The 23,794-nt window shown below is 43.0% G+C and overlaps 1 protein-coding gene across 1 annotated transcript in view; it reads right to left on the minus strand.

Moving 5' to 3' along the window:
• The window catches only part of tmem132e (transmembrane protein 132E), a gene marked incomplete at both ends in the record, with an annotated part of 132,574 nt that extends 109,217 nt beyond the window's left edge, over positions 1–23,357 (minus strand). The window contains 2 exons of the mRNA XM_079237078.1: positions 21,756–22,722; positions 23,279–23,357. Coding sequence (XP_079093204.1) covers positions 21,756–22,722; positions 23,279–23,357 — 1,046 coding nt within the window. The remainder of the gene's footprint in view (positions 1–21,755; positions 22,723–23,278) is intronic.
• Positions 23,358–23,794: the final 437 nt, after the last annotated feature.

The raw sequence follows: 23,794 nt of genomic DNA on the forward strand, positions 1-23,794 counted from the left end.
CGTGGAACTCGGCAGAAAAGTCCGGGTCCGTGTAACAGCTATGGGAGGGGTGGGTGTGGGAGTCTCAATCGAGTCCCATTCCCCCCTGTCGCTCACATAGGAAAACACACGTTTTCAATGACATGTGCGTAAAGCGTGACAACATTAGCAGTGACAGTGATAAGAACAGCGGGGCGTCCTCGCCCCTTCAGAGCAGGAGGAAACATGAGGGCAGTAAGCCGGAAGAACATCGCCCCCCCCAAAAAAGAAAACATCACCCATCGGCTCCGTCACTGCCAAGATGACGTGAGACCCGTGTTCCTATCGAGTACTCGCCAACCAGCTGATGAGGCTCTGCGGCCCGACATTTACAAGCTGTGTTAGGGTGGAGGCAGGGTGCAAAAAAAACTACAAAATACAACATCATGTTCCTCAGTGTACCAAGACCTTGAATACATGTGTGTTAACCGATGTTAAGGGTGAATAGGGTAACCCAAAAATGATAATTAATCATAAAACTTCCCCAGTTGATTACTTACTTTAAGGCAATGATTTTAGGAATTACGTTTTCTAAATTTAGTTGCAAAATTATGCATTATCTCTAAATTTGTGCTCATTTGCACACATTTTCAGAACAGAAAATGTGAATATTGGATCAAAGATTTTTACAGAAGGGACTTTAGGATACCGCTTTGTATCACTCCATAAATCAGAAAAAACTGTCAACAGAACGAATATGTTGGGGTACAACGCTTTGTGGCGTTTGTGCAGCAGATCAGACGTGCTAACAACAAGTCAGTCGTAGTTAGCATGAAGCTAACGAGCTAGCTTAAACTAAAGACACCAAATCAATGTGCTGTAGGTGTGTTGAGGCGATCGGTTTCAGAGTGACACAACAGCAGATTGAGTAAATCCAGCACGGCTGTGGTTCCGCTCATAAACCTTTTGCCCAGTAAAGCCTTAACTCCATAAGGTGAGAGAGCGTCATAAACACAAACTATTCCCCTCAACCGTCTGACTGAAGGTCTCGGGGACCTGTTGTCAGTTCCAATTGGTTTTCTCTCTGAAGTCCACTAAGGTGGTCCAATCTCGGTCTGCCCGTTTCATTAGGGCCTCAATTAACTGGAGAACATGACGAAGGGGGAGGGGCCTCAGTGGGCTTCAGGTGGAGCTACAGATGATGATGCTACTTCTGCACTTTTGTGGCGGCACTGAGACGCTCCTCAGCCTGTCTCACATCACAGGGCATGTTTTTTTTACTCTGGTTGCGACAGTGGATGAGCCCCCCCCCCCCACACACACACACACACAAATGGCATTCACTGCACAAAAGGGTCTCTGTGATGTTCTGGGCTGTGAGAGCAGAATAACTACATGAAGCCGTTCTCTGAGGAACCAGACCTGAAGCCGAGCGGTCCTCCTCACGGTGAATTCAATTTCAATGCCCGTGTGTCTATCTCGGGTTTCAGTGGGAAGGAATAATTAACCCCCTTTTTCTGGTGACATGCAGCAATTTCCTTAAGTAAATGAAGTGCTAATATTCTCAGCGAATGCATTCAGACATCTTGCCTGGCTTAGGCTTGTTGCCTGGTAACAGTGTTTTATAAAAGAATGGTAAATCATGATTTCGTCTGAAGGCGATAGGGTTTAAACTATTATTGTTCATAATCCCACATTACCTGATAACAGGAAAGCCAAATGGTCGCACTCTTTGTGTGATCCCATGATAAATTACCTAGACGGAAAAATTCGGCTTATTTTAATGGTTTTTGACACAAAAGCAGGAAAATTATTTTTATTGGACGGTAGATTGGAAAGAAGCAATTAAAGCTGTGAACCTATTTACTTTGATTAACAATTTAACATTAAACTCTTCAATTAAAACGGAATAAAACTAAACAATCTAAAACAATGCGGTGACTCAGCTTGTAAAACACAACACAGCAGAGGATACGGTTAAAACAAACATTATGAAAAGCTTGTGTTTGGTGTACAATTAATAGAAATATTTTTTGGGACTTGCTGATTTCTGTAGTTCTTGTATCACACTTTTCCTTCTTTATGGTCTGCAACCTCTGAGTTGCACCAACAAGGATTCATTTTGAAACCAGATTAAATTACAGTTTAATTTTGCATAAAAGCTTTAAACTCTAACTTCAAATGGGATCCTGGATTAACTTTTAATTTACACTTAAGGGGGTTAAACTTTTAAGATGGCCGCCTTCTTTAGATGAATTAAGCGGAATAATCAAGTTCCTTGAAGAAAGTTTGAGTCCCCGTGAAACTGAACATTTGAGCGTTTACAGTTAAAAGAGGGACTCATTTTATTTTTAATATAAAATGCAAAGACATTTTATATTTATTTACATTGTGATATACTATATATATATCATTTAAATAGGTGCATCATACGACTGGGGATGTGATCCAAAAGGGCTGAAAAGCCATTTATTATTTCAACCCAATTGAGTTTTTATGACACTGCTGCTGCTGAATTTCTCCAAAGAAACCACAACAGGGAGATTTATCCCGACTCTGAAAAAATGTTTTTCAGAGGCGAAACTAGAGCTCCTCTTCTCTTCACAAGTCTCTCATAACTCTCATAACTGACCTTTCAGGAGAACTAATCTCCTTGTTATTACATATGGCATTGATGTGGAACATTTAGTAGTGTTTCCACAGAACTATCTTTGATCAGACCATTGCCTTATAACTTGAGTTTATACTACCGTATTGTACAGCGTTAGGCAAGAGTTTTTACACCAGATGTCTAACTGACGGTGCTGTGGATTTAAGGAAGCGATTCCTTCTGTATTTGATTCATTACCATGTCTCAATATAACAGAGGACTCCTGTACTAACTCTACTCCCTCCCAGATTGATCAGCTCGTCGATGGTGCTACTGGCTCATTAAGAGTGACACTGGACTCGATAGCCCCTCTAAAAAAAGAGGATCATTAAGCAAAGGACCCGTATATTGAAGCAAGCATCACGGAAGCTTGAGGGCATATGGCGTTCCAGCGGTCTGGAGGAGTCCCGGTTGGTTTGGCGGGATAGTCTGAGAACATATAAGAAGGCCCTCCGTAATGCCAGAGGAGCCTACTACTCATCAATAATAGAGAAAAACAAGAGCAACCCTAGGTTTCTCTTTAGCACTGTGGCCAGGCTGGCTGAGAGTCATAGCTCGGTGGATCCATGTATTCCTATAGACCTCAGTAGTATTGACTTCATGAACTTCTTCAATGGTAAGATTCTGGCTATTAAGAGACAGGATCGGTGAACTCCTGCCCTCAACTTCTGCCGGTCCATCCTCAGGTGGGATGGATTTTTTACCATCAACCTCGACCAATTGTCTTCAATGGTTTCTACTTCTAAATCGTCTACCTGTCTCCTGGACCCTGTTCCGACTAAGCTGTTTAAGGAAGTTTTACCTTTAGTTAGTGCCTCTCTCCTAGATATTATCAATGGGTCTTTACTAATGGGTCATATACCACAGTCTTTTAAAGTAGCTGTAATTAAACCTCTTCTTAAGAAGCCCACTCTGGATCCAGAGGTGTTGGCTAACTACAGACCTATCTCTAACCTTCCCCTCCTCTCTAAGATACTGGAGAAGGTAGTCACAAATCAGTTGTGTGACTTTTTACATAACAATAGTTTATTTGAGAAGTTTCAGTCAGGATTTAGAAAGCATCATAGCACAGAGACAGCACTAGTGACAATTACTAATGACCTTCTAGTTGCATCAGATAGGGGACTTGTCTCTGTACTTGTCTTCTTAGACCTTAGTGCAGCGTTTGACACCATTGACCATGACATCTTATTACAGAGACTAGACCAGTCGATTGGTATTAAAGGTACAGCACTAAGCTGGTTTAAATCATATTTATCAGATCGATCTCAGTTTGTATTTGTAAACGATGAGGCCTCAATTACCACTGCCGTTCGTCATGGAGTTCCACAAGGTTCTGTGCTTGGACCAATTTTATTCACCTTATATATGCTTCCTTTAGGCAATATTATCAGAAAACACTCCATAAACTTTCACTGTTATGCCGATGATACTCAACTATATCTGTCGATCAAGCCAGATGAAACCCACCAGGTCGCTAAACTTCAAGCGTGTCTTAAAGACATCAAAACCTGGATGACCTGTAACTTCCTGCTGCTGAACTCGGACAAGACTGAAGTTATTTTACTCGGCCCAGAACACCTCAGAAATCAAGTATCTGATGATATGGTTTCTCTGGATGGCATCGCTCTGGCATCTACCACCACTGTAAGGAATCTCGGAGTTATTTGACCTTATCGTGCCATATTACCCCACTAGAGCATTACGCTCACTGAATGCAGGGCTACTTGTGGTTCCCAGAGTGCTAAAAAGTAGGTTGGGGGCTAGAGCTTTCAGTTATCGGGCTCCTCTTCTGTTGAATCAGCTTCCACTTTCAGTCCAGCGGGCAGGCACGGTCACCTCATTTAAGAGTAGACTTAAGACTTTCCTCTTTGACAGAGCTTATAGTTAGGGCTGTTTCAGGCTTATAGTTAGGGCTGCCTCAGGTTTGCCCTGGTCCAGCCCCTAAATATGCTGCTATAGGCCTAGACTGCTGGGGGACATCTTAGGATACACTGAGCTCCTCCTCCCCTTCTCTTCCTCTTTCGCTCCTCCTCTCCTCTTCACCTCTTCTTTCTCTTCTTCAGGATAAATGATTGTATCTTCAAGGCACATTACTGACTCTACTTTCTTTTTCCATGGATTCGTGGCTGCCTGGAACCGGTCCTGCCAGCTGCCATGGCCCTACTGATGCCCCTCCTCTCTACCTCCTTCAGCTTAATGGATCGTGGCTATCTGGATCATGGGCCATGCCTACTACCCATTATATGAATAATTTCTGTCATATTCATTGAATGTGCTGTAACTCTGTTACGTTATTCATTCTGGCCACATGACATCTAATGCTTCTGTCCATCCGGGGAGAGGGATCCTCCTCTGTTGCTTTCCCTCAGGTTTCTTCCCCTTTTTTTCCCTGTGAAAGGGTTTTTACTATCTTTATTGGGGGAGTTTTTCCTGATCCGATGTGAGGTCCCGGGACAGGGATGTCATGTGTACAGATTGTAAAGCCCTCCGAGGCAAACTTGTATTTGTGATGTTGGGCTATATAAAATAAACTGAATAGAATTGCTGCTGAATTTCTCCAAAGAAACCGGGAGATTTATCCCGACTCTGAAAAAATGTTTTTCAGAGGCGAAACTAGAGCTCCTCTTCTCTTCACAAGTCTCTTATAACTCTCATAACTGACCTTTGAGGAGAACTAATCTCAGATTAAATGAAGCCTTGTTGGTGCAACCCGGTCGAGATGTTTTAAACTGAACTAAAATGCTGATTTTTCTTGCGTGTGTGCAGTAACACTCGGCTGTTGGAGTGTTCCCTCCATCATCCCGTCTCACCAAGCAGAGTGAGAACACAATCTCACCGGGTGATTTCCTTGTCAGAATGATTTTGTCTGATCCCCAAACCTGAATCTCAGTGGATAAAAGAGTTTATATCAGCTTTCCGAGGCCCTGGCAGGCATTGTTTAAGCGAATGACGAATCACATGTCGGGGGGGGGCTGGAGTGGAGGATCATGGGTGTGTCCCTGGAGGGATTTATGCCGTATCACGTATCATAATTACTACCATTATATAGATTTTTTTTACTGCAATTATGACATGATAAAGATTAATACATGGAAAAAAATGCCTTCAGGGGGTAATTCACTCGCTCCACTCACAGGAAACAATGAGCGAATGAGTCCTTTAATACTCAATATCATTCATCAATGGCTTATTATGTTTACATGGATGTCTTATTGATAGGCAACGGAGAGTGCCTGATTCTTATTGGAGGACAGCTTTCTAATAATTTTCTTGTCGGCGCAGGTGTTTCGTCATATTGACGACCTTTATGATCTTTGATGAAAGCAGCGGCCTGGAGTTGGTGTTGTTAAGTCTGCCTGAAAGATAAATTGCGTCATGTTGACCTCATTAATTTGATCTCTGTTCACGGTGAGGAAACAAAGCGGATACAAGCCGGTGTTTCAGGAACAGCTGAAGGAAATTCCAGTACAAATGTGCCCCCAAAACTGCAAAGAAAATGAAAAGATAAAAATGCCTTTTGTTGGGTTTTATCCATTATGTTTAAATAATACACGATCAGGAGCTCAGATATCGGAGTATAAAGGACGAGGTGGAGGAAAAAAAGACTTCTTCTGCAAAGTCCATCGTTACACTAACACATAAGCTGTTTACATTAACATTATATTTTTTGTGCGTGCAGTCAGTCTAACTTTGAAACTCTTTTCACACCGACATTAGTGTTAAATAAAAATTCCACAAAACATAGGTACTTGTTTCCTAACGCCATCGGATGACTGTGCCTTTCAGTTTTTGGGAGTTTCTTTTAGTATGGAAAGTCATGAACGCGCCTGAAAACAGGGTTACTAAACTGTGAAATTGGTACATCTTCTGTTTTTTTTTATTTGTATATATCTGCTACTTATTCCGTCTCACTTTTTCACTGTAAGAACATAATTGGTGATTGTTGTAAACGAGGAAAGTCCCCCAACATTTTTTGGGAGGTTTTATTTAGTTTGAATGATGTTTTTACGACGATCGACGAGATGAAATTCATGTTTCTGTGAATGGAGTCTGGCGGCTTTGTGGAGAGCATATTGTATGTTTGGTATAAAAGAGTAATTTTCTATGGACTTGAAGTCCGATTGTAACTTTTCCCGCTGGAGACAAGACGTTAGTGGGGTTTTTCCAGGGGAAAGTGCCTTCGGTAGGTTTGGCTTACCAATAAAACCTTTTTCCAACATTAACACCCAATAACATCTGGCTTTTGTCTTCAGTGGGAACAGAGATTTGGGACAATTGTTATAACTCGTGAAGGTTAAAAACATATAAGGTCAAAGCCACCAGACTCCAGTCAGACAGTCATTTTTTTCCTCATTTTATCTCGCTGCTCTTTAAAAACACACTTCATTCAAACTCAATAATACTATTTGTTCGGCTTTCCACTCTGGTATGAGAGTTTAAAATTAATAGTAGGGTTGCAAAATTCCGGGAACATTCAAAGTTGGTTCAAACACTGTTGGTTCAAACACTGATGACAAAGACGTTCAAAAACAACAGAACGTTTTATGTTTACGTTTATGTTTCTGGCAGACAATGTTCCCAGCCAGCTGCATTCAGGGTCCAGCTGAGCTATGTGTGCATAGTCTTGTTCCCAACTACATTTAAGTTCCCTGTTTTTTTTCAAAATTCCCAAAATTCCTGTGGAAACTTTACGGAAAATTTACGAAAATTTACCGGAAAATTTCTGCCCCTTTGCAACCCTTATACTGAGTAAGTAACAGATATTAAAAGTAACCATGGTAATATTTTAACTGTTTACTAACCCTGCTGCCGTGACATAAAGAAAGTGGGCATTTTCTGTGTCCATCATATACTAATCATCCTGAAATATACTCAGAAGATACTTATACACACAGCCTATACAAACATTGAATACAATCTATACAAACAATGAATACACCTGACCCTTCTTTCTGACTATATACAATATGGTACATTAATAATAACAAGCAGAAAATGAGAATTCAAGCAGTTGATTGATTTTTTTGCCCTCATGTATTTTCAAAAGGAAAAAAGAAACATATAAAACATAAACGTATTCTCCGTCACCATCAGTCTTAATTGCTTTGTATATAAAGTCGAGTTGAAAAGCCTGCCCTCCCCTCTGTGGGCCGGAGTGATCATTGTGGTCCTCAAGCGTTGCATTGTGGGTGGGCAGAGAGCTAATGGAAGCGATACTGACGGAGAAGCAATTAACGGTTGTCAATAGGAACTGGAAAGAAGTTGAAACTTCCTCCAGCGCCTCTCTCATGTGCCACTGGCTGCTAATGAGGAAAGTAAATAATGATGTATATGTATGTCTGTAGTGTTGTTTTCAACCTATGTCCTATTTCATTTTTTTTTCATTAATTATGAATATTCCCAAGACATAAGTAATATAACATGTTACTGGTTTATTGCTCATATGGGAATTGTGGTACCATCACTACAAAAGAGTAAACAAACCCCATATTTTAGCCATATTATCTAATTCAGTGTTTCCCTTTTTTTTGGGGACCCACTTTTTAAGAAATGACCCAGTTAACAAAAGGGGCTATCTATGAATCCTATATCTATACATGTTTAAACATAAGCCTTCCTGGCCATCTTTACTGCCATTTCCACATCATCGTATATTATCTCAAACAAGTAAACCAGCCATTTAGAATACACATACATTTGATGAGTCACAACTTTGTTTCATGCATGTGATGTTGAAAACATATACACTATAAATACAAAAATGAGAACAAATAATTGCATTTGGAAGGAGTTAACAAGCTCTCTCTCCTCCCCTTTCATCCGGTAAACAAACAGATTGCATCCTAGCCTTTCTTATTAGATTCAATTTTATAAGGAGGCTACAATTATCAGAATACAAAACAGTCTGGCTTCTTAATGCGGCCCAAATGTTAACTGCAGATATAAATGTGAAAAAAAAGACAGCTTTGTCAGAAAATTCTGCTCAATTTATTTGGCGACCCAAATATAAACTCTTGCGACCCACCTGTGGGTCCCGACCCAGTGTTTTTGGAACGTGTCAACATAGCAAACCATCAACCACGGGGAAAGTAAGTTGAACCAGAGGGTCAGTATACACATTTGTATTATTTGGGGGCTGATAATAGTCTGAAAAAAGTCCAGCTTGTTAGAAACTAAATCTGTTAAGAACAACAACAATTTAAAGAGGAGCCTTCCAGCCTGAGCGTGAAATAACAACACTGCTCCGTCTCTCCTGGTCCCTCTGCTGTGCGATGCTTTCTAGTGCTACAAGAAGAAGAATTGCTTTCTTAAACAAAACACTTCCCACAGAGGAGTAAACAAAGACAAGCGAGGAAAAAACCTCAGCACCGAGGAGAGTATTATATTTCTGGGAAATGGTTGTAAATTCCCTGCAACTGTACGTCTGTTTCTGGGTTGTTGATTACCAGCAAATCAGACCAAATGGTTGTTGAATGCAGCGCCAATTCTTCTTCAAATGTAAAAGAACGGAGGTAAAAAAATAAAAAAATAAACGAGAGTTCACGACTCGGTGCAGAGCTGTGAGGCCGGAGTGCTAAACAGCCTTTAAAAGAGCATGGGAGGGCAGAGCAAATTTGCTGGGAGGCATCAGTTTTGAGGAGTGCACTCACAATTATTCTAATTTAAATCAGCTGAACATAACAACCTTCCAGCGGCAGGAAACCTCTGCTCTGTAGCCCACTCCTCCCCCGAGAAGAACAAAGACATGAGATAAAAGAAGAAGAAGAAAAGGTTTCACACGTGCTGGTGTGAAGAGCTAGGGGGTTGCTACAGATGATTTGACCACATGTGCTATTTGCAGTTGTTAGACAGCCCCCTATGTTGTTAAGGTGATAGCGTAGAAACAGCCAGAGGGCGAGAACACCCCGCTGTGGAACGACATTTAACATCCTCCACTACAGCATACATAATGTTTACTAAAGGAAATATGGAAATATTACGCTACGTACTTCCTTAACCTCGAGGTTGCAATGTATGTAGAATGGCATGGCATTTTCTAAAAGCTGGTAAAGAAACATCTGCCATGTTTAAAAATATGTTTGAAATTGTCATTACAATTTAACCTCTTGAATACTTTGACAAAATCTACACAACTACTTGGTTAGGGTCAGAAAAAACATCATGGTTTGGCACAAAATATTATGCTATAGGAGGGATTCGTAAAACCAGAAAGTGAGTCAGCATTTTTGCACAATGTTTTTATGAAATGGCTTTTATGGCTCTTAATTAAATAACGTGGTCGCTAACAGGCGTCTAAATGAGACGACTTGGTTTGTTTATTTGCCACGGAGATTGATTTCCGCTATAGTCCAAAATCCGTTGGGAAAATCTAATTTGATTTTTATCGAGGGAACCAAGGTGACGCTAACTTCCAGGTTTGACTATGTCAGCAACTCTACAACCAGCTACAGACGTGACATAACTTAAAGTAAGTACGGAAAAATAACTCCGGTCCCCTGAGTGAAATTCCTGTATTTGTTTCACCCATCCACCACCACTCTTTATTTTACACAAAGACCGCACATGCCAACACGTGCATATGGCCACGAGGCACGTTGTCATAGACGAGGTATGATTAGACGAGTCCGGCTCCCACAGCGTGATATTTACCAGCGGCTGGCATTCACAGAAGCGATGAATTGGCCCGTCTCACAACTGCGGGTTAGTCCACCTGGGAAATATTGCAGATGGACGGGTGGAATCCAGCAGCGTGTTGGCCGGCTAAAAGGTTGCCTTCATTTCAAATTCTCATGAAGAATCCAATTGGCCGAAACACAAGTTGGCGTCACATTCCACCAGAGAAAGAAGTTCCGTCACTTTCTCAATCCTGTGACAAGAAAATGAAAACAAGCTGTTGTCCTTCCAAGTGAGGGGAAATTTAAATTTCTGACGACGCGACCGCTCTTGTGATTGTTTGCCAAAATACTTGAGCAATGTGCGACATTGGCGGGCGGGGAGAGTGCCGTGCATTGAGTTGGAAGCCAGACGATGTCACTGCAGATGCCGCGGTGAATGAAAACGTGACGAGAGTAAAAAAAGAAATGTGTGTGTGTTGGGGCATATCGAGCCACCGACGGGAAGAGGAAAAATCAATGTGTTTACAGTCATTAGATTAGCGGTCTTGGATGGCTGCCACGTTTTATGAATATGCATTAACCCAATTCTTCCATTGAGATGGTTTTCCCGTGTGCTCCCAATGCATTATCTGACCCATTATTCCTCAAGCATCGCTCTCATTGTGCCGCACAAAGACAAGAGAAGAGCAATGCTGCCAAGATGCATTGATATTGGCATGAATGCAGCCTCACAACGGCCTCCTGTTCTCACTCCTCTCCTCTCAGCCCTGCTGTGACTTCCAGCCCTCCAGTGTTTACAGTCAACACAAGGCTGTGACTACATGTGGAGTCGCAAACGGCCCATGTTAACATGTTAACAGCCTCCGACATGAAAGTGGCTTTTGTTCTCTCTTGGATCAATACGAAAGCAGGAGCCGAGACTATGTTCTCCTCGTCAAATAATCCCCCAATGACTTCAAGTCGAAGGAATTTAATGAAACTGTACACGACGTGAAGAGCCATGCCCTCAGGACTGTGCAGTACAGTGCATCTCTAGATCTTTTGTGTACAGGATTTTATGTGCGGCTTTTGCAAATAACAGCTGCAAAAGAACACTCACTAAAGGCCCAGAGAGCACATCATTAAAATCAAAAGTTTAGCCGTGGTGGGAAGATGCAACGTCTGCACACGACTGGCTCCTTTGAAACTGGAGACTATACTGGGCAGTACAATCCTTCATGCTGGGGGAGAGCCGTGTCCATTACGACGGATTGGTTGGGCAAATCTCTCGGCAGGGATCAGAAAGAAGAAGGGCGGGTGGAGATAGTGATAAAACCTCGGCAATTTCTGTCTGTGACAACATGAAAGAGGGAGGGACAGGTAAATGGAGGCTGCCTGCAGTGGGAAACATGGCTTATCTTCGCCTTGTCCCCTAAACCCATAAAAGGGTTTTGAAGATAACCACATAAGGCGGTGTGTGTTGGAGGAGGGCCGCTTTGTGCAGGTGGAAAATGATCTAATGGAGAAAGGGGGACAGAAACCTGATGCTGACAGAGAAATCTGATAACCTCGCAGGTGTGGAGGCCTCGCTACCTGCCCATCAACCTACACATATTCCCCCTCCGTGGATTTTCCACGTTATTGCATTCCCCTCACTGAATGTCATCCAATCATGAACCGAAATCTGCTCCGGGCAGCGGAGAGTGAAACGCAATCTGCCACTCATTTATTTCTTGGATAAAGTTACACAACACCCGTTTCAGCGGCGTGAACCTGCAACACTTCCTGAAACTCAATAAGTGATTACAGCACGTTTAGCAGCAGCAGCTGCAGCCGAACACTTCCTGATGGATTAATCAGTCTCTGCCAGATGCGTGGACTAATTTGATCCACCGTTAATGCACAACTGCTGTTAATATGTTTATTTATTTTTTGTATTAACGGCTCATTTTGTTTTTTTGTTTCACTCGTGAAACATCCTTAGAGTCGCTCCAGATACTTAACCACTAGAAGACAGCATGTTGCTCAGGAGGTCAGGTTCAATTTACTGTCAGATTGGATGAAGATGTGAATCATTCAAAAAGGTAAAACAACATTTGTATCTTTCTCACGGAGCCTCGGCCAGAAGCCATTGTACGTTTCCGCAAACCACATATCGAGTGTCAATGTTTTGCATTTGGTGAATAGTGACGTAGTATGTGGAGCGGACTGCATGTTGTATAATACAAGAATCACAAACGATAAAGTTCACTTACAAACACAGGACTTTAACCCAAGAGACCACTGTTCGTGTCCCGTGTGAAACCAAAAGCCAACTTTGAGAAAGTTTGCTGAAGGTGGTTGTTGCCACACATTATTGACCCATGTTGTTGCACCTCGTTGTTGCATAACATTGTTGTGCAGTGTTGTTGCACAACGTTGTTGCACCTCGTTGTTGCATAGTGTTGTTGTGCAGTGTTGTTGCACAACATTGTTGCACAGCGTTGTTGCCCAGCATTGTTGCGGTTCAGAAACGTTGACATGGTTTGCAGTAACGCACAATTCCAATGTTTCTCTCTGGCGACTGGGCACAAAGCACCCAAAAATAATAATTTAGAGAATTAGAAGCATACTTTCTCCAATAGGTTTTCTTTGTCACCATCATCAGGACTATTTTATAATGCGCAAGCACGGCCAATAATACGTCAACTTGACGACAGACATGCAGACAGCATGCTGTGGGGCAGCAAATAAAATACATCTGCATTCCTGGAGAAATGATAAAATATTTAACAATTTCAGCGTCAGCACAACAAATTGAATGGGAGGCTATAGGACCGAACATCAAGCTGTCCAGGAGAAAACAAAGAAATGTGTTTGGGAAGAGAACAAACACATTTGGTGATTGAAAGATTTGCAGTTTCATTCGGAGCACAGGGAAATGAATTTACAAAGATAAAACAGTTAACTGAAGCTTGTGCAGTCAAATGAAAAAAACTATTTTTTTATTTTTCATACCTGAGGACTGCTTGTTTGATTACCTTGGAAATGAAGAGCTCTGTGCATTTGTCAATTTGTCTCTCAGGCTCACTGCAGTCTGCAGGAGGATTTGTAAATATTCAAATATGCTTTGAAAAAGTACAGAAAATCCTCAGGTCTGCTTGTGATTATCCATCTGTCAGACAAACGGACATTTCATGCAATTCAACTCAGTTTATTTTATATAGCCCAACATCACAAATACAAGTTTGCCTCGGAGGGCTTTACAATCTGTACACATGACATCCCTGTCCCGGGACCTGACATCGGATCAGGAAAAACTCCCCAAATAAAGATAGTAAAAACCCTTTCACAGGGAAAAAAAGTGAAGAAACCTGAGGGAGAGCAACAGAGGAGGATCCCTCTCCCCGGACAGAATGGACAGAAGCAATAGATGTCATGTGGCCAGAATGAATAACGTAACGGAGTTACAGCACATTCAGTGAATGACAGAAATTATTCATATAATGAGTAGTAGGCATGGTCCATGATCCAGATAGCCACAATCCATTAAGCTGAAGGAGGTAATAAGGAGATGGGGGGGCATCAGCAGGGCCCTGGCAGCAGGCAGGACCGGTTCCAGGCAGCCACGATCCATGGCAGGGGGCCATTTCATCAGCTGACTTCCCAAAAAGCACGAGACCTCAATGAGCATATTGAACAAGAAGAGAAGTTCATATCATGGAATGAATGCGAAATCGGCAATTACAGCTTTTATGAGACCAGTGCAATCCAACAGACAAAATAATGGCATACATCTCTGTTTTAATTGCCAATCTGTACAATAACTCTTGAAGAAAGTGTTTAAGAACCAAACCGATGCAAAGGAACGGAACAGATAGCTCTTATTAACAGGACTCCGTAGCATTATACGTTATAGTAATTAAAAAATGATTAATGAAAGCCATTTAGACTATAATAAGGTCTGCGTGCTGATACTGTATCGCAATGGGAATAGACGAGGAAGAAACTGCAATTTTCTCCGCAAACATACAGTTTTAATAAATTGACAAAAGCGTGTGTTAAATGGTTTCCCCCCCAAAAATAGCACATCGCAAAGGTCCTGCCCAGTTAACGGTGTCAGAGGTAGTTCACTGAGGTTCGATTAAGTGGTTAATTCGGAAAAGGCTCGGGGCTGAAACCATCTTTTGCAGCACTTTTAGACCGCTGCCTATGGGTATTACCAGGCTGTATGAATGGGATGGAAAAAGCTATGAATCTGCACATATAGTATGTGTAAATGCTTAATGAGTGAACAGTTGTGTACTTGACCAAGATGAACTTTGTGGGTTTGAGTCACGCTCAATAGAATGTATAGTGTGCTGGCGGTTTGTTTGTCTGAATACTAAACCAACAGTCCAGATTTGCTGAGCATGCTAAAAAGCCCTCATTGTATATGGGCCTAAAGTAAGAGTCTTTCATGCGCACACACTAGAAATTACCCAAACAAAGTTACTCCGCTTGCCTATTCAAGGTTAGAAAAGGGCTGAATGACTTCAGTAGTAGCCGAGCGCTTGAACAAACCTGCATAAATGTCTGCATTTCGCCCGGCGCAGAGAGCTGACACATGCAACTTTCTTTGAGCATTAAAAAACTAACTCCAGCTCAAAACAGCCCATTTGATTAAAATCTTGGCACACGCAGCATATCCCCCCCTTTTGTGACTTGTGCCAACGGTCTTCCAGAGGGGGATCTGCACTTATTAAAGATCACAATGGTAAATACATTCCCCCTGCAGCTTGACCTCAAATAACTTGTTGACGGTTAGGTAAGAAGGAAAGGAAGGAGGGAAGCAGGAGAGGAAGTAGCAGTGGTGGTGCAGTCCAGTATAGCCTAATGGAGAGGCTTCGTTTTATTTTATTTTATTTTTTATTTTTTATTTTTTATTACATCGTCAAAGTGGAATCACTCTGAGGCGAGCAAGACTCTCCCGACCCCCTCTCTCTTTCTTTATCAGAGACGAGTGCGGATCAATGGCGGTTCCTCCACGTCACCAGATGTGCCGTGACAAGGCGGACCAGGGCCGAGGCATCACTTCCCCGGTCGTACGATCCGAACGTTCGCCGTGGAGAGCTGACCTTTCCCATCGAGGCAATCGGGATAGAGGCGAGCCAACAGTGACGGTGAGACGTGGGAACATGACGGCGCAAGGAAGGCCGCAGAGCTGGCAGGAAGCAGAAGCTGAGGTCGGGAAGTTGCTATGTTTTCCTGACGAGGCGCGAGCACCCCATATATAGCTGCCGGGGATGAAGCCACTACTGCTGAATGTGGGTCACTCTCCCTGGCATCCACTGCGCCTTCTCTCCTCCAGCCTTTATCTGGAGCCAGGGCATTTGAATACTGCATGTTGTACCCAAGGCTGTGGAGTAAGGCAGTGTTTCCCAAAGCCCTGTACCGGTGTACATGAGAACAGTGTGAATATAGTTTATGTGTGTGCACGGCAGCGAGGCCGTTTACCTTTAGCCAAATTGTCAACGAGTCACCAAAATCTATATCGGCAGATCGTCACCGACTGCATTTCATGCATGTAGAGACGAGCTGCTGTTTACAGCTGTGTTCAGGTTAAGCTACTTGCATGACCCTTCGATATCCTGCAACTGAGTCTCAATATGAATAAACCAATGAGCACAATGTGTTTGGCTCCCTGCCAGCTGCAGCTCCTAAGCAAAGCAAGGCTAGTTGTAGCGCAGTGTATAATTTCATTAGTAAGTGCTTGCCTTTGTGTTGAAAAATAAATGGAACTGTTCAAGATGGTAAATAGATATTAGCTCCTGTCATGCCACATGGCATGATAACACAAATGCTTGACCCATTCATTTTTTTCAATTATCTGTCCAGGAGCAGACCAGGGATGGATTACTGAACGGGCCTACCGGGGACAGGCCCAGGGGCCCAACATGTCAGGGGCTCCCCTGACCTTCACCTACAAAATGTCACTCAAAGAGACACAAAACAACTACAAAGAGACAAAAATACCACAAAAAGACACAACACAACTACAGAGAGACACATACCGACCACAAAGAGACACAAAACAACTACAAAGAGACAAAAATACCACAAAAAGACACAACACAACTACAGAGAGACACATGCTGACCACAAAGAGACACAAAACAACTACAAAGAGACACAAAACAACTCTAAAGAGACACAAGACGACCACAAAAAGACACAAAACAACTACGATGAGAAACAAAACGACCCCAAAAGAGACACGACATCACAGAGAGATGTGCAATGACCAAGGCAAGACCGTGGTTAGTGTATTTTGCATGTCTTTGCCTAGGGGCCCAATGTGTCCGAACAATGCAGTCACAGCAGTTTCGGCTCATTAACACAACCTCCTGTGTCAATCGTGTCACTACAATAACTATCAAACTACGATGGATGAGAAAGAACCAGCGAGCCTCGAGATCGACCAGTGAACGTAACGCATTTCCTCCGGCCGACCCGGCCAATCAAAGCTCTTTTGACAGTCCGTGAGGAGGGCTGAGTGATGACGCAGTGTGGAGTTTATGTGGAGACAGTTTAAAGTAAATGCAGAGGGTAGGATGTGATGAGAAAAGGCGATCAGACATCACACGTCGTTAGAGTGATTCATTGGCCAAAGCTTTGTATTTAGTTTGGAAATTGCTTATGTGTCCTTGAAGCCGTGACTGATAGTCCCACGAGCCTCGAGTGACAGCAGGGTAAGAAGACATGCTTATGTTTTGAAAATGTAGTGAGATTTTTAAAAAAAAAAGCACAAACAAAAAAACACAGCTGTCTGCTGCAGGTGGGAATTTGTGGGTGGGAAAAACTCAAACGAGCTAATTGGCCATTCTCTGTGGGTTCATCACTGTAATATAAGAGCCGCATTTCACATTATATGTAGTCATTTGAGCAATTCTGAATCTAAAAAAATATAAATACTGATTAGTGGAGCTACACCAAACCTGAAGCGAAGCTAAAGCTGATTTTCATGACAGTGTTACCTCGGTGCCTCCAACTACTGACCGTGATTTTAACCGTTGGCATTTATGATACATATGTACAGACAATAAGTCAGAGGAGCAGGTCAAATGAAATGAACACAGCCGAAGACTTTTAAACCGTTTCCCACCCAAAATGTTAGTGGCGCCCAGTGGGATCATTGATATTTTACCAGTGTTTTCTGCTGCACTTCTCAGATATCACTTCTCATTAAAATGAGCACATCCAGCGTTTATGACATCGTTCTGTTCAAAATTGTAATTATCTATCCGAAAAAATATTACATTCTTTTTCAAAAACGCTTAATATATATTTTGTCCCTTGCAAAAACAGTTGACGAGGACGGAGTCACTTCAGTGGCAGTGCACAAATCTGTGATAGGTGAGTGGAAAATATTACAGGTGATGATATCCATAAGAAGAATATCATGCAGAGCACTCTACATAACATTAAATACAGCCACCCATATTACTGTTAGTACATTGCAACCAAATTTGACATGCTGCTACTCCCCATCTCAAAGCATTACGTGCAAACACACACTCACACACTCATTGCACATTTCTGGCAACTAGGGCAGATTCCACAAGTGGCCGTGCAGCCCGGGCCGGCCCACAGCCGTCATCTGCAATAACAAGTCACAGATCTTCAATGCCGGGGCGAGTGCAAAACGAGAAAGAGATTGTGTCAAAAAGGGAGAGCGGGAGCAGGAAGGGGAGGCCTCCCGATTCATCTTTAAAAGACGCTCCTCTCACTGCATCTTTAATCGTCTTCCTCGATGCGCCGGGGACGACTCGACAGTCGGCTTCCAGAACTGTTGGACTCACGCCCGATTGAGTCAAGTCACTCAGGAGGCTCGAAGCGGGCTTTTCGTCTCCATTCTTTATCTCTTTCTTTTAACTTTACTGTTTTTATCACTTCATTATTTTCTAAGACCTGCGAGGGGCTCAGAGAACAGCAACTCTTTTCTCGGATGCAATCTAGATCTCAGAGGAAGGTGTAGAGCGCGACCTTTGGTGTTGCTGTTTGAGAACAAAATATTACGACTGGCATGAGATCATGCCTCGTATAGAGGGGGAGGGGAGTCTGGAGGAGCGTAAATGTTGCTCTGACGGTGTGAAAACAAATGCTCAGCATTCCTGGGGGTTGGGGCCGAGATAATGAATAGTTAGCGCTGACAATGTGGGAGGACCGGTAGGATGTCTTCAAGTATACACACACACACACACACACACACACACACACACACACACGAATAACGAATACAAAGTCTGTAGCATTCATTCATAGATTCTTTTTCAGATTTCAGCTACTTGCAGCAACAAAAAAGACACTTTGACAAGTGAGAAATGGGTCGATGTGGCCTTTAGTCCAACTTTTCAAAAGATTTTGTCCTTAAAATTGTAAAAAAAAAAAAGACTGATTATGCTGTAACTGCCCGTCACTCGCTGAGTGCATTTGTTTGTCTTTTACTCGCAAAAATGGATCCCTCCACAGTCAAGAAATCCGATTCATTTTGTTGAATCATGAAAGAACACAGAAGTAAATTATTCTTGTTTCCAAAAAATACAATAAAATCATATCTTACAGTTTTGTCTGTTTAGAACCATATTGGCAGGGCGGGGACACATATCAGGTTTCACCATCGTTTTTTTTGCACTGCAACAATTATGAGACAATAGGTGTCTTTGAAGTTGCTGTTGTGTCTTTATGGTCATTTTGAGTCTATTTGAAGTTGTTTTATATCTCTTTGTAGTCATTTTGATTCTCTTCGTAGTTGCGTTGGTCTCTTTGTAGTCATTTTAAGTGTCTTTCTGGCTTCTACGTGAGTAGAGTGACATTTTGCAAGTGAAGACCAGTGGGGCCCCTGACAATTTGTGGCCCTTGTGCCTGTGCCCAGTGGGCTCATTAAGTAATCCATCCATGCAGCAGACTAATAAATTACAAAAAGTAAAAAATCGCACTTGTTGCGTCTTGATTAAACGTTTTTGGCGTAATTCTTTATAAACTATTATACTATTATATTATTCCTCCCACCGTGAGGATTCACTATTAATAAACCATTTCTGCAGGAAGAATTTCTACGCTGGTTTCCTCTTGGAGCTTATTGAGTTATTGAGGCTTAATTAATATCCCTCTCTGTAGGAGATTCAGTTAATATTTCAACAATCATATTTACAGTGTGTTTCATCATTGTTGCCGAGTTAGTTGGTATTATTAGGTTCCTTGCGTTTCTTGCCTTCACGCCTACGAGCGGAGAAACACGTTCTTTCCTCAAGCTTTGTCAAGTGCAAATAATCATTTATTCTCTCACCCTGAATATTGTGTTGACAAGCGAGGAGAGAAATGTACAGGGAGCGGAGAGCCCAGCTGAGCCTCTGGTTCCGGCAGGAGCTCAAACTCAGAAGTTTAACATCCGCAAATATAATTTATTGTTATAACCATTATGGTGCTTCTCAGAAACGGAAAATACAACCGCACGCTCATTGATTAGCCATTACCGGTTGTCTGTTTGTAAGAGACTTTACAGACACTTGATTATTACTTGTTACCTATTATATCCTGTTATTTATATTACGTTATGTTATTTTCAAATGCTAACTGACACATTGCAAACCAGCGGCAGGTAGTATTCCTGCAGACCTGATGAGTACTTCAAGTGGCTATAATCTATATTTTCTTTAAAAACAATTGTTAAACTATGACTATTATACATATTTGTATATCATTTGTATATGTATTTATTTACTTATTTTCCTTGCATAGTTCAAGTTGTATACCATCTGAATGTCACCATGGGTGGGGGGACAAACAAAGACACAACTTTCATCCAGTAGACCTCTGTTCATGTCCCACATAAGAACTTAAAGTAAACATTGACATTTTGGCACGTCAGGTTAACATCAGCCACACTCTTTTCCTAAACCTAACCAACAAACCAAACCTTTACACTGTGTGTTCAAATCCACCAATAAACAGACAACCAGAGTTAGCAACTAGCTGGTAAACACAGTGGAACATTTAGCAGTTAAATAGACATATTATCCTCAGGCGCTGGTGGAGACCAAAAACAGAGCTACAAGAGAGTTCTCCAAATCAACTTTAATGTTGTTATCGGTGAGTAAAATTATGATTGTTTCTGAATGTACAGTATCTGTCGAAATAAAGTTCTAATGGTTTAGTTTGATGGACTTTTGCCATTGATGTGCTCATAAAATGAAGACATTTGGATTGCATTTGCAATAAGAGAACTAACTGCAAATTAAACCATTTGTTTTATTACAGCATTATAGCAGTGAATAAATACATTCAAAGCTCATTTGATCCTATTTCATATAGTTGTACATGGTAAATAGTATATGTTATTATAGAATATAATTTAATGAATGGAGTTTATTGATTTCAGGGACCTTTTTAAATGTGTGGCTGACCTTTCATGAGAACAACTCGTGTGTGTTTCTCAGATAATAAGCAGCAGATATTATTACCGTGAAGAGCAAACATGCAGCTGCATCACCAGCAAACATTTCTAACATGTGTGGAAGAATGTGTAAAGACATAATCAATGACAATCTTCTGTAGTACTGCACGAGCACCGAAAACCACAGCGTACTGGACCAAGGCCTTTCAGTATGTGATCCACAACCTTCACCTGTGCCTTTAAACACAAACTGCTTTGAGCAGCTTTTCACTGCAAATTATTCATACAATCCAGTCCTGAGAAAGAGAAAAAAAAGAGGAAAAATAAATCTGTGGATGTTAAGCCACCACTTCAAAAAGGTGCTGCTACACTTTAACCCCCCCGCCCCCCCCCACACCCTTTTTCTCCTCCTCTATCTTACCTGGCTTTAATTACTGCTGGCACATAGCGGTGCTCAGCCGAGTCGAAATTAATGAGAAGGATAAAATATGTGATTACATGCTCGTTTGACTCTTTGGACCTAAAGGATGAGAATGCTGCATTAATCGGTATTACACGACGCATGGCAACACTTGCATGCGCACCGTGATCATACTCTTTTATAAAACGCCGCAATTAATTTTGAGGTTATGCAACAACAACAACAAAACGTTATCTAATTACGCCGCTTTTCGAACAAGGCTGATTATCACGACTGTAACAAAGACTCTGTGATAATCACCCCATTAACGGGGGGGCTATTTGGACATGCAAATCCTATAGTTCCTTTAAAGCCCCTACTCACTAGGGACCTCACAGGATGCAGCATTCGCACCGCGTGGAGACAAATTGCGGACGTGTGGATATAATTATGAAAAGGGAGATATGAGGCTGCAGTCCATGACAGGAGGGAAATGACTAATGGTGGCTGAGGTATGCCAGGAAGCAGGCAAATCATTTATTCAGCTATAACTCTTGTATACATGATTGCACAGGAACAGGAACATCCTCACACTGAGCTTCTGCTGTGCATGTTTTCAACGTGTGAGCGTAAACACAGCAAATGGATGGACACAGAATACAAGCATCTGATAAGCAATCAGATTGGCCACCCAAGATTATGTCATCAGTATGTATATTTTTAAAGGAGACCTACTTGAGGGTGAACTGCTCTATGGTGGAGTTGGGCATTAGGTAGAGGAAGATCCGGAGGGTTTCTCCGGGCTTCAGGGGCTTCTCGGGCAGCCTGAGGAACATGTTCTTGTCCAGCTGCTTGTCCACCAGCAGCTGCTCCTGGCTTGCCTGGTACAGGCTGATGCTCCCGATGCGCAGCAGGGGGTGCTGTGACAGAGGCTCTCCCCTGGAGACCCCTCCGCCCCTGTGACTCGAGCCCTCGCTGCACTCCCCGTCCAGACTGGGCCCGTGGAGCCTGTAGTAGAGCTCCGCCTGCAGCGTCTCGCTGGTGAGCCCGTCCAAGAGGCCGTCGCCGGAGCCTTTCCTCCGACCCAGCGGGGCCACGTTAGTGTTGAACCAGGACGGGGGCAGCTCCAGCTGGGCCAAGCACTGCGCCAGGTTGCCTTTCATGCGGCAGGAGGTTTTGATTTCGCGGACATCCCGGAAGGCGTGCAGCCGGACGCAGGGCAGCTGGTCCTGAGCTTTGAAGTCGTCCCAGTCGCGGCCGGCAATGTAGAAGAACACCTGCACCGTGGGGTTGTTGGAGAAGACCCGCGCCTGGACAATGAAGGCCCGCACCTTCCAGTTGACCGTCAGTTGGCCGGGAATATCCAGCGGGCTGGCCGGCTGGAGCAACTCCTTGGACACAGCTTGGTCCCGGGTAAAAGGCCCAAAGCTTATGTTGATGGCGGGGAGGTCTTTTGTCTGGAAAACCACGAAACTCTCCGAGCGCTGCAGCGGGTGTCCAGTGCTCGGGCCGCCGCCTCCGCCCCTTCCGCCGCCAACCGTCTGTCCCGTGGTCTGGGCCTCCCGCAAGAAGAAAGCCAGCTGTGCGTTGGACATTTTGAAGTTGGCGGGGAGGTACACATTGGGCGGCGAAGGACTGGCGGTCACCACCGAGAAGCTGAGGAGAGCATCGGAGCTGGTCGGAGAGATTTTACCTGCAAGAGCTGTGAAGAGAGGAACGAGAAGAGAAGTCAAATATTGAAAGTATCGTGTTTTTTTAAACAGAAAGAGTTAATTAAAGAGATGTGAGAGAGGCGCAAGGAGGCAGAGTCAGTGAAGCAAAACGACGAATGAGCTGTAAGCAGGAAATCGCAAAGGTGTGCTCAGTCAGCCGTAGGGGCATGGGGGGACGAGAAGGTCAACACACTAATCACATGACAACTGGTCATTACGTGTGAAGCATCCAGAGAGAACAGGTTGTTCACATCGTCAAGGTGGGCAACACGTGATCTTCACCCGGCACGTAGCAACACATCCAATCAGGCTTTTAGCTATTCTACTATTTAAACTGCTCACACTCTCAGGGGACAACGCGGAGCTACAGAATGAAACAAGAAACTTGTGTTTGTATTTGAGCAGCGCGCACACAGACACACACGTGTTATCCATCGCACTGCACTTGAGAAAAACAAGTCAACATCGCTCGACACCCGAGTTACGACAGAGAAATCAAAGTAGGGCAAAAATCTTTGTGAACCAAACGGAATAAATGTGACATACTTATCAAAATTACCCAGAACTGAGCATACAAACATAGTTGTCTGTCCCCATGGTCCAAATCATAGATTAAAAGTCCCATATTCCAAATGGTTTTATCATTGAGATCGTATCCTTTGATGAATTCCCGCAAAAAGGAAAAAGCCTCTTCAAAAGGTTTGTTGCTCAGCAGGAACTCCACAAAAGTTGTGTTCCTTTTGGGGGGGGCTCTTTAGAACATCTTTAACATGAGTTGCAAAAGAAGAATAAATGAGGGTTATGAAAAAAGCACACAAAAAGAAGAAGCAAAAATATGCTCCAGCGGCTCTTCACGTGGTAATGCTCTTGTATCTGGCTACAAAGATCCCATCCGGCTTCTTGAACTTGTGCTGGTCTGATTCCCCGTGCCGTCTGTCTGGTTGGAGAGTGGTTTCAGCCCAGCGCAGCAGCTCCTTCCCTCCCAGACTGAGCGCGTGGCTGCAGGACGGGCGCTGACAGACAAGCAGAGCCGCCTCCCGGTTGGTGGGCTGCACGGAAACT

The sequence above is a fragment of the Taurulus bubalis genome (genome assembly GCF_910589615.1).
Source record: "Taurulus bubalis genome assembly, chromosome: 2".
NCBI lineage: Eukaryota > Metazoa > Chordata > Actinopteri > Perciformes > Cottidae > Taurulus > Taurulus bubalis.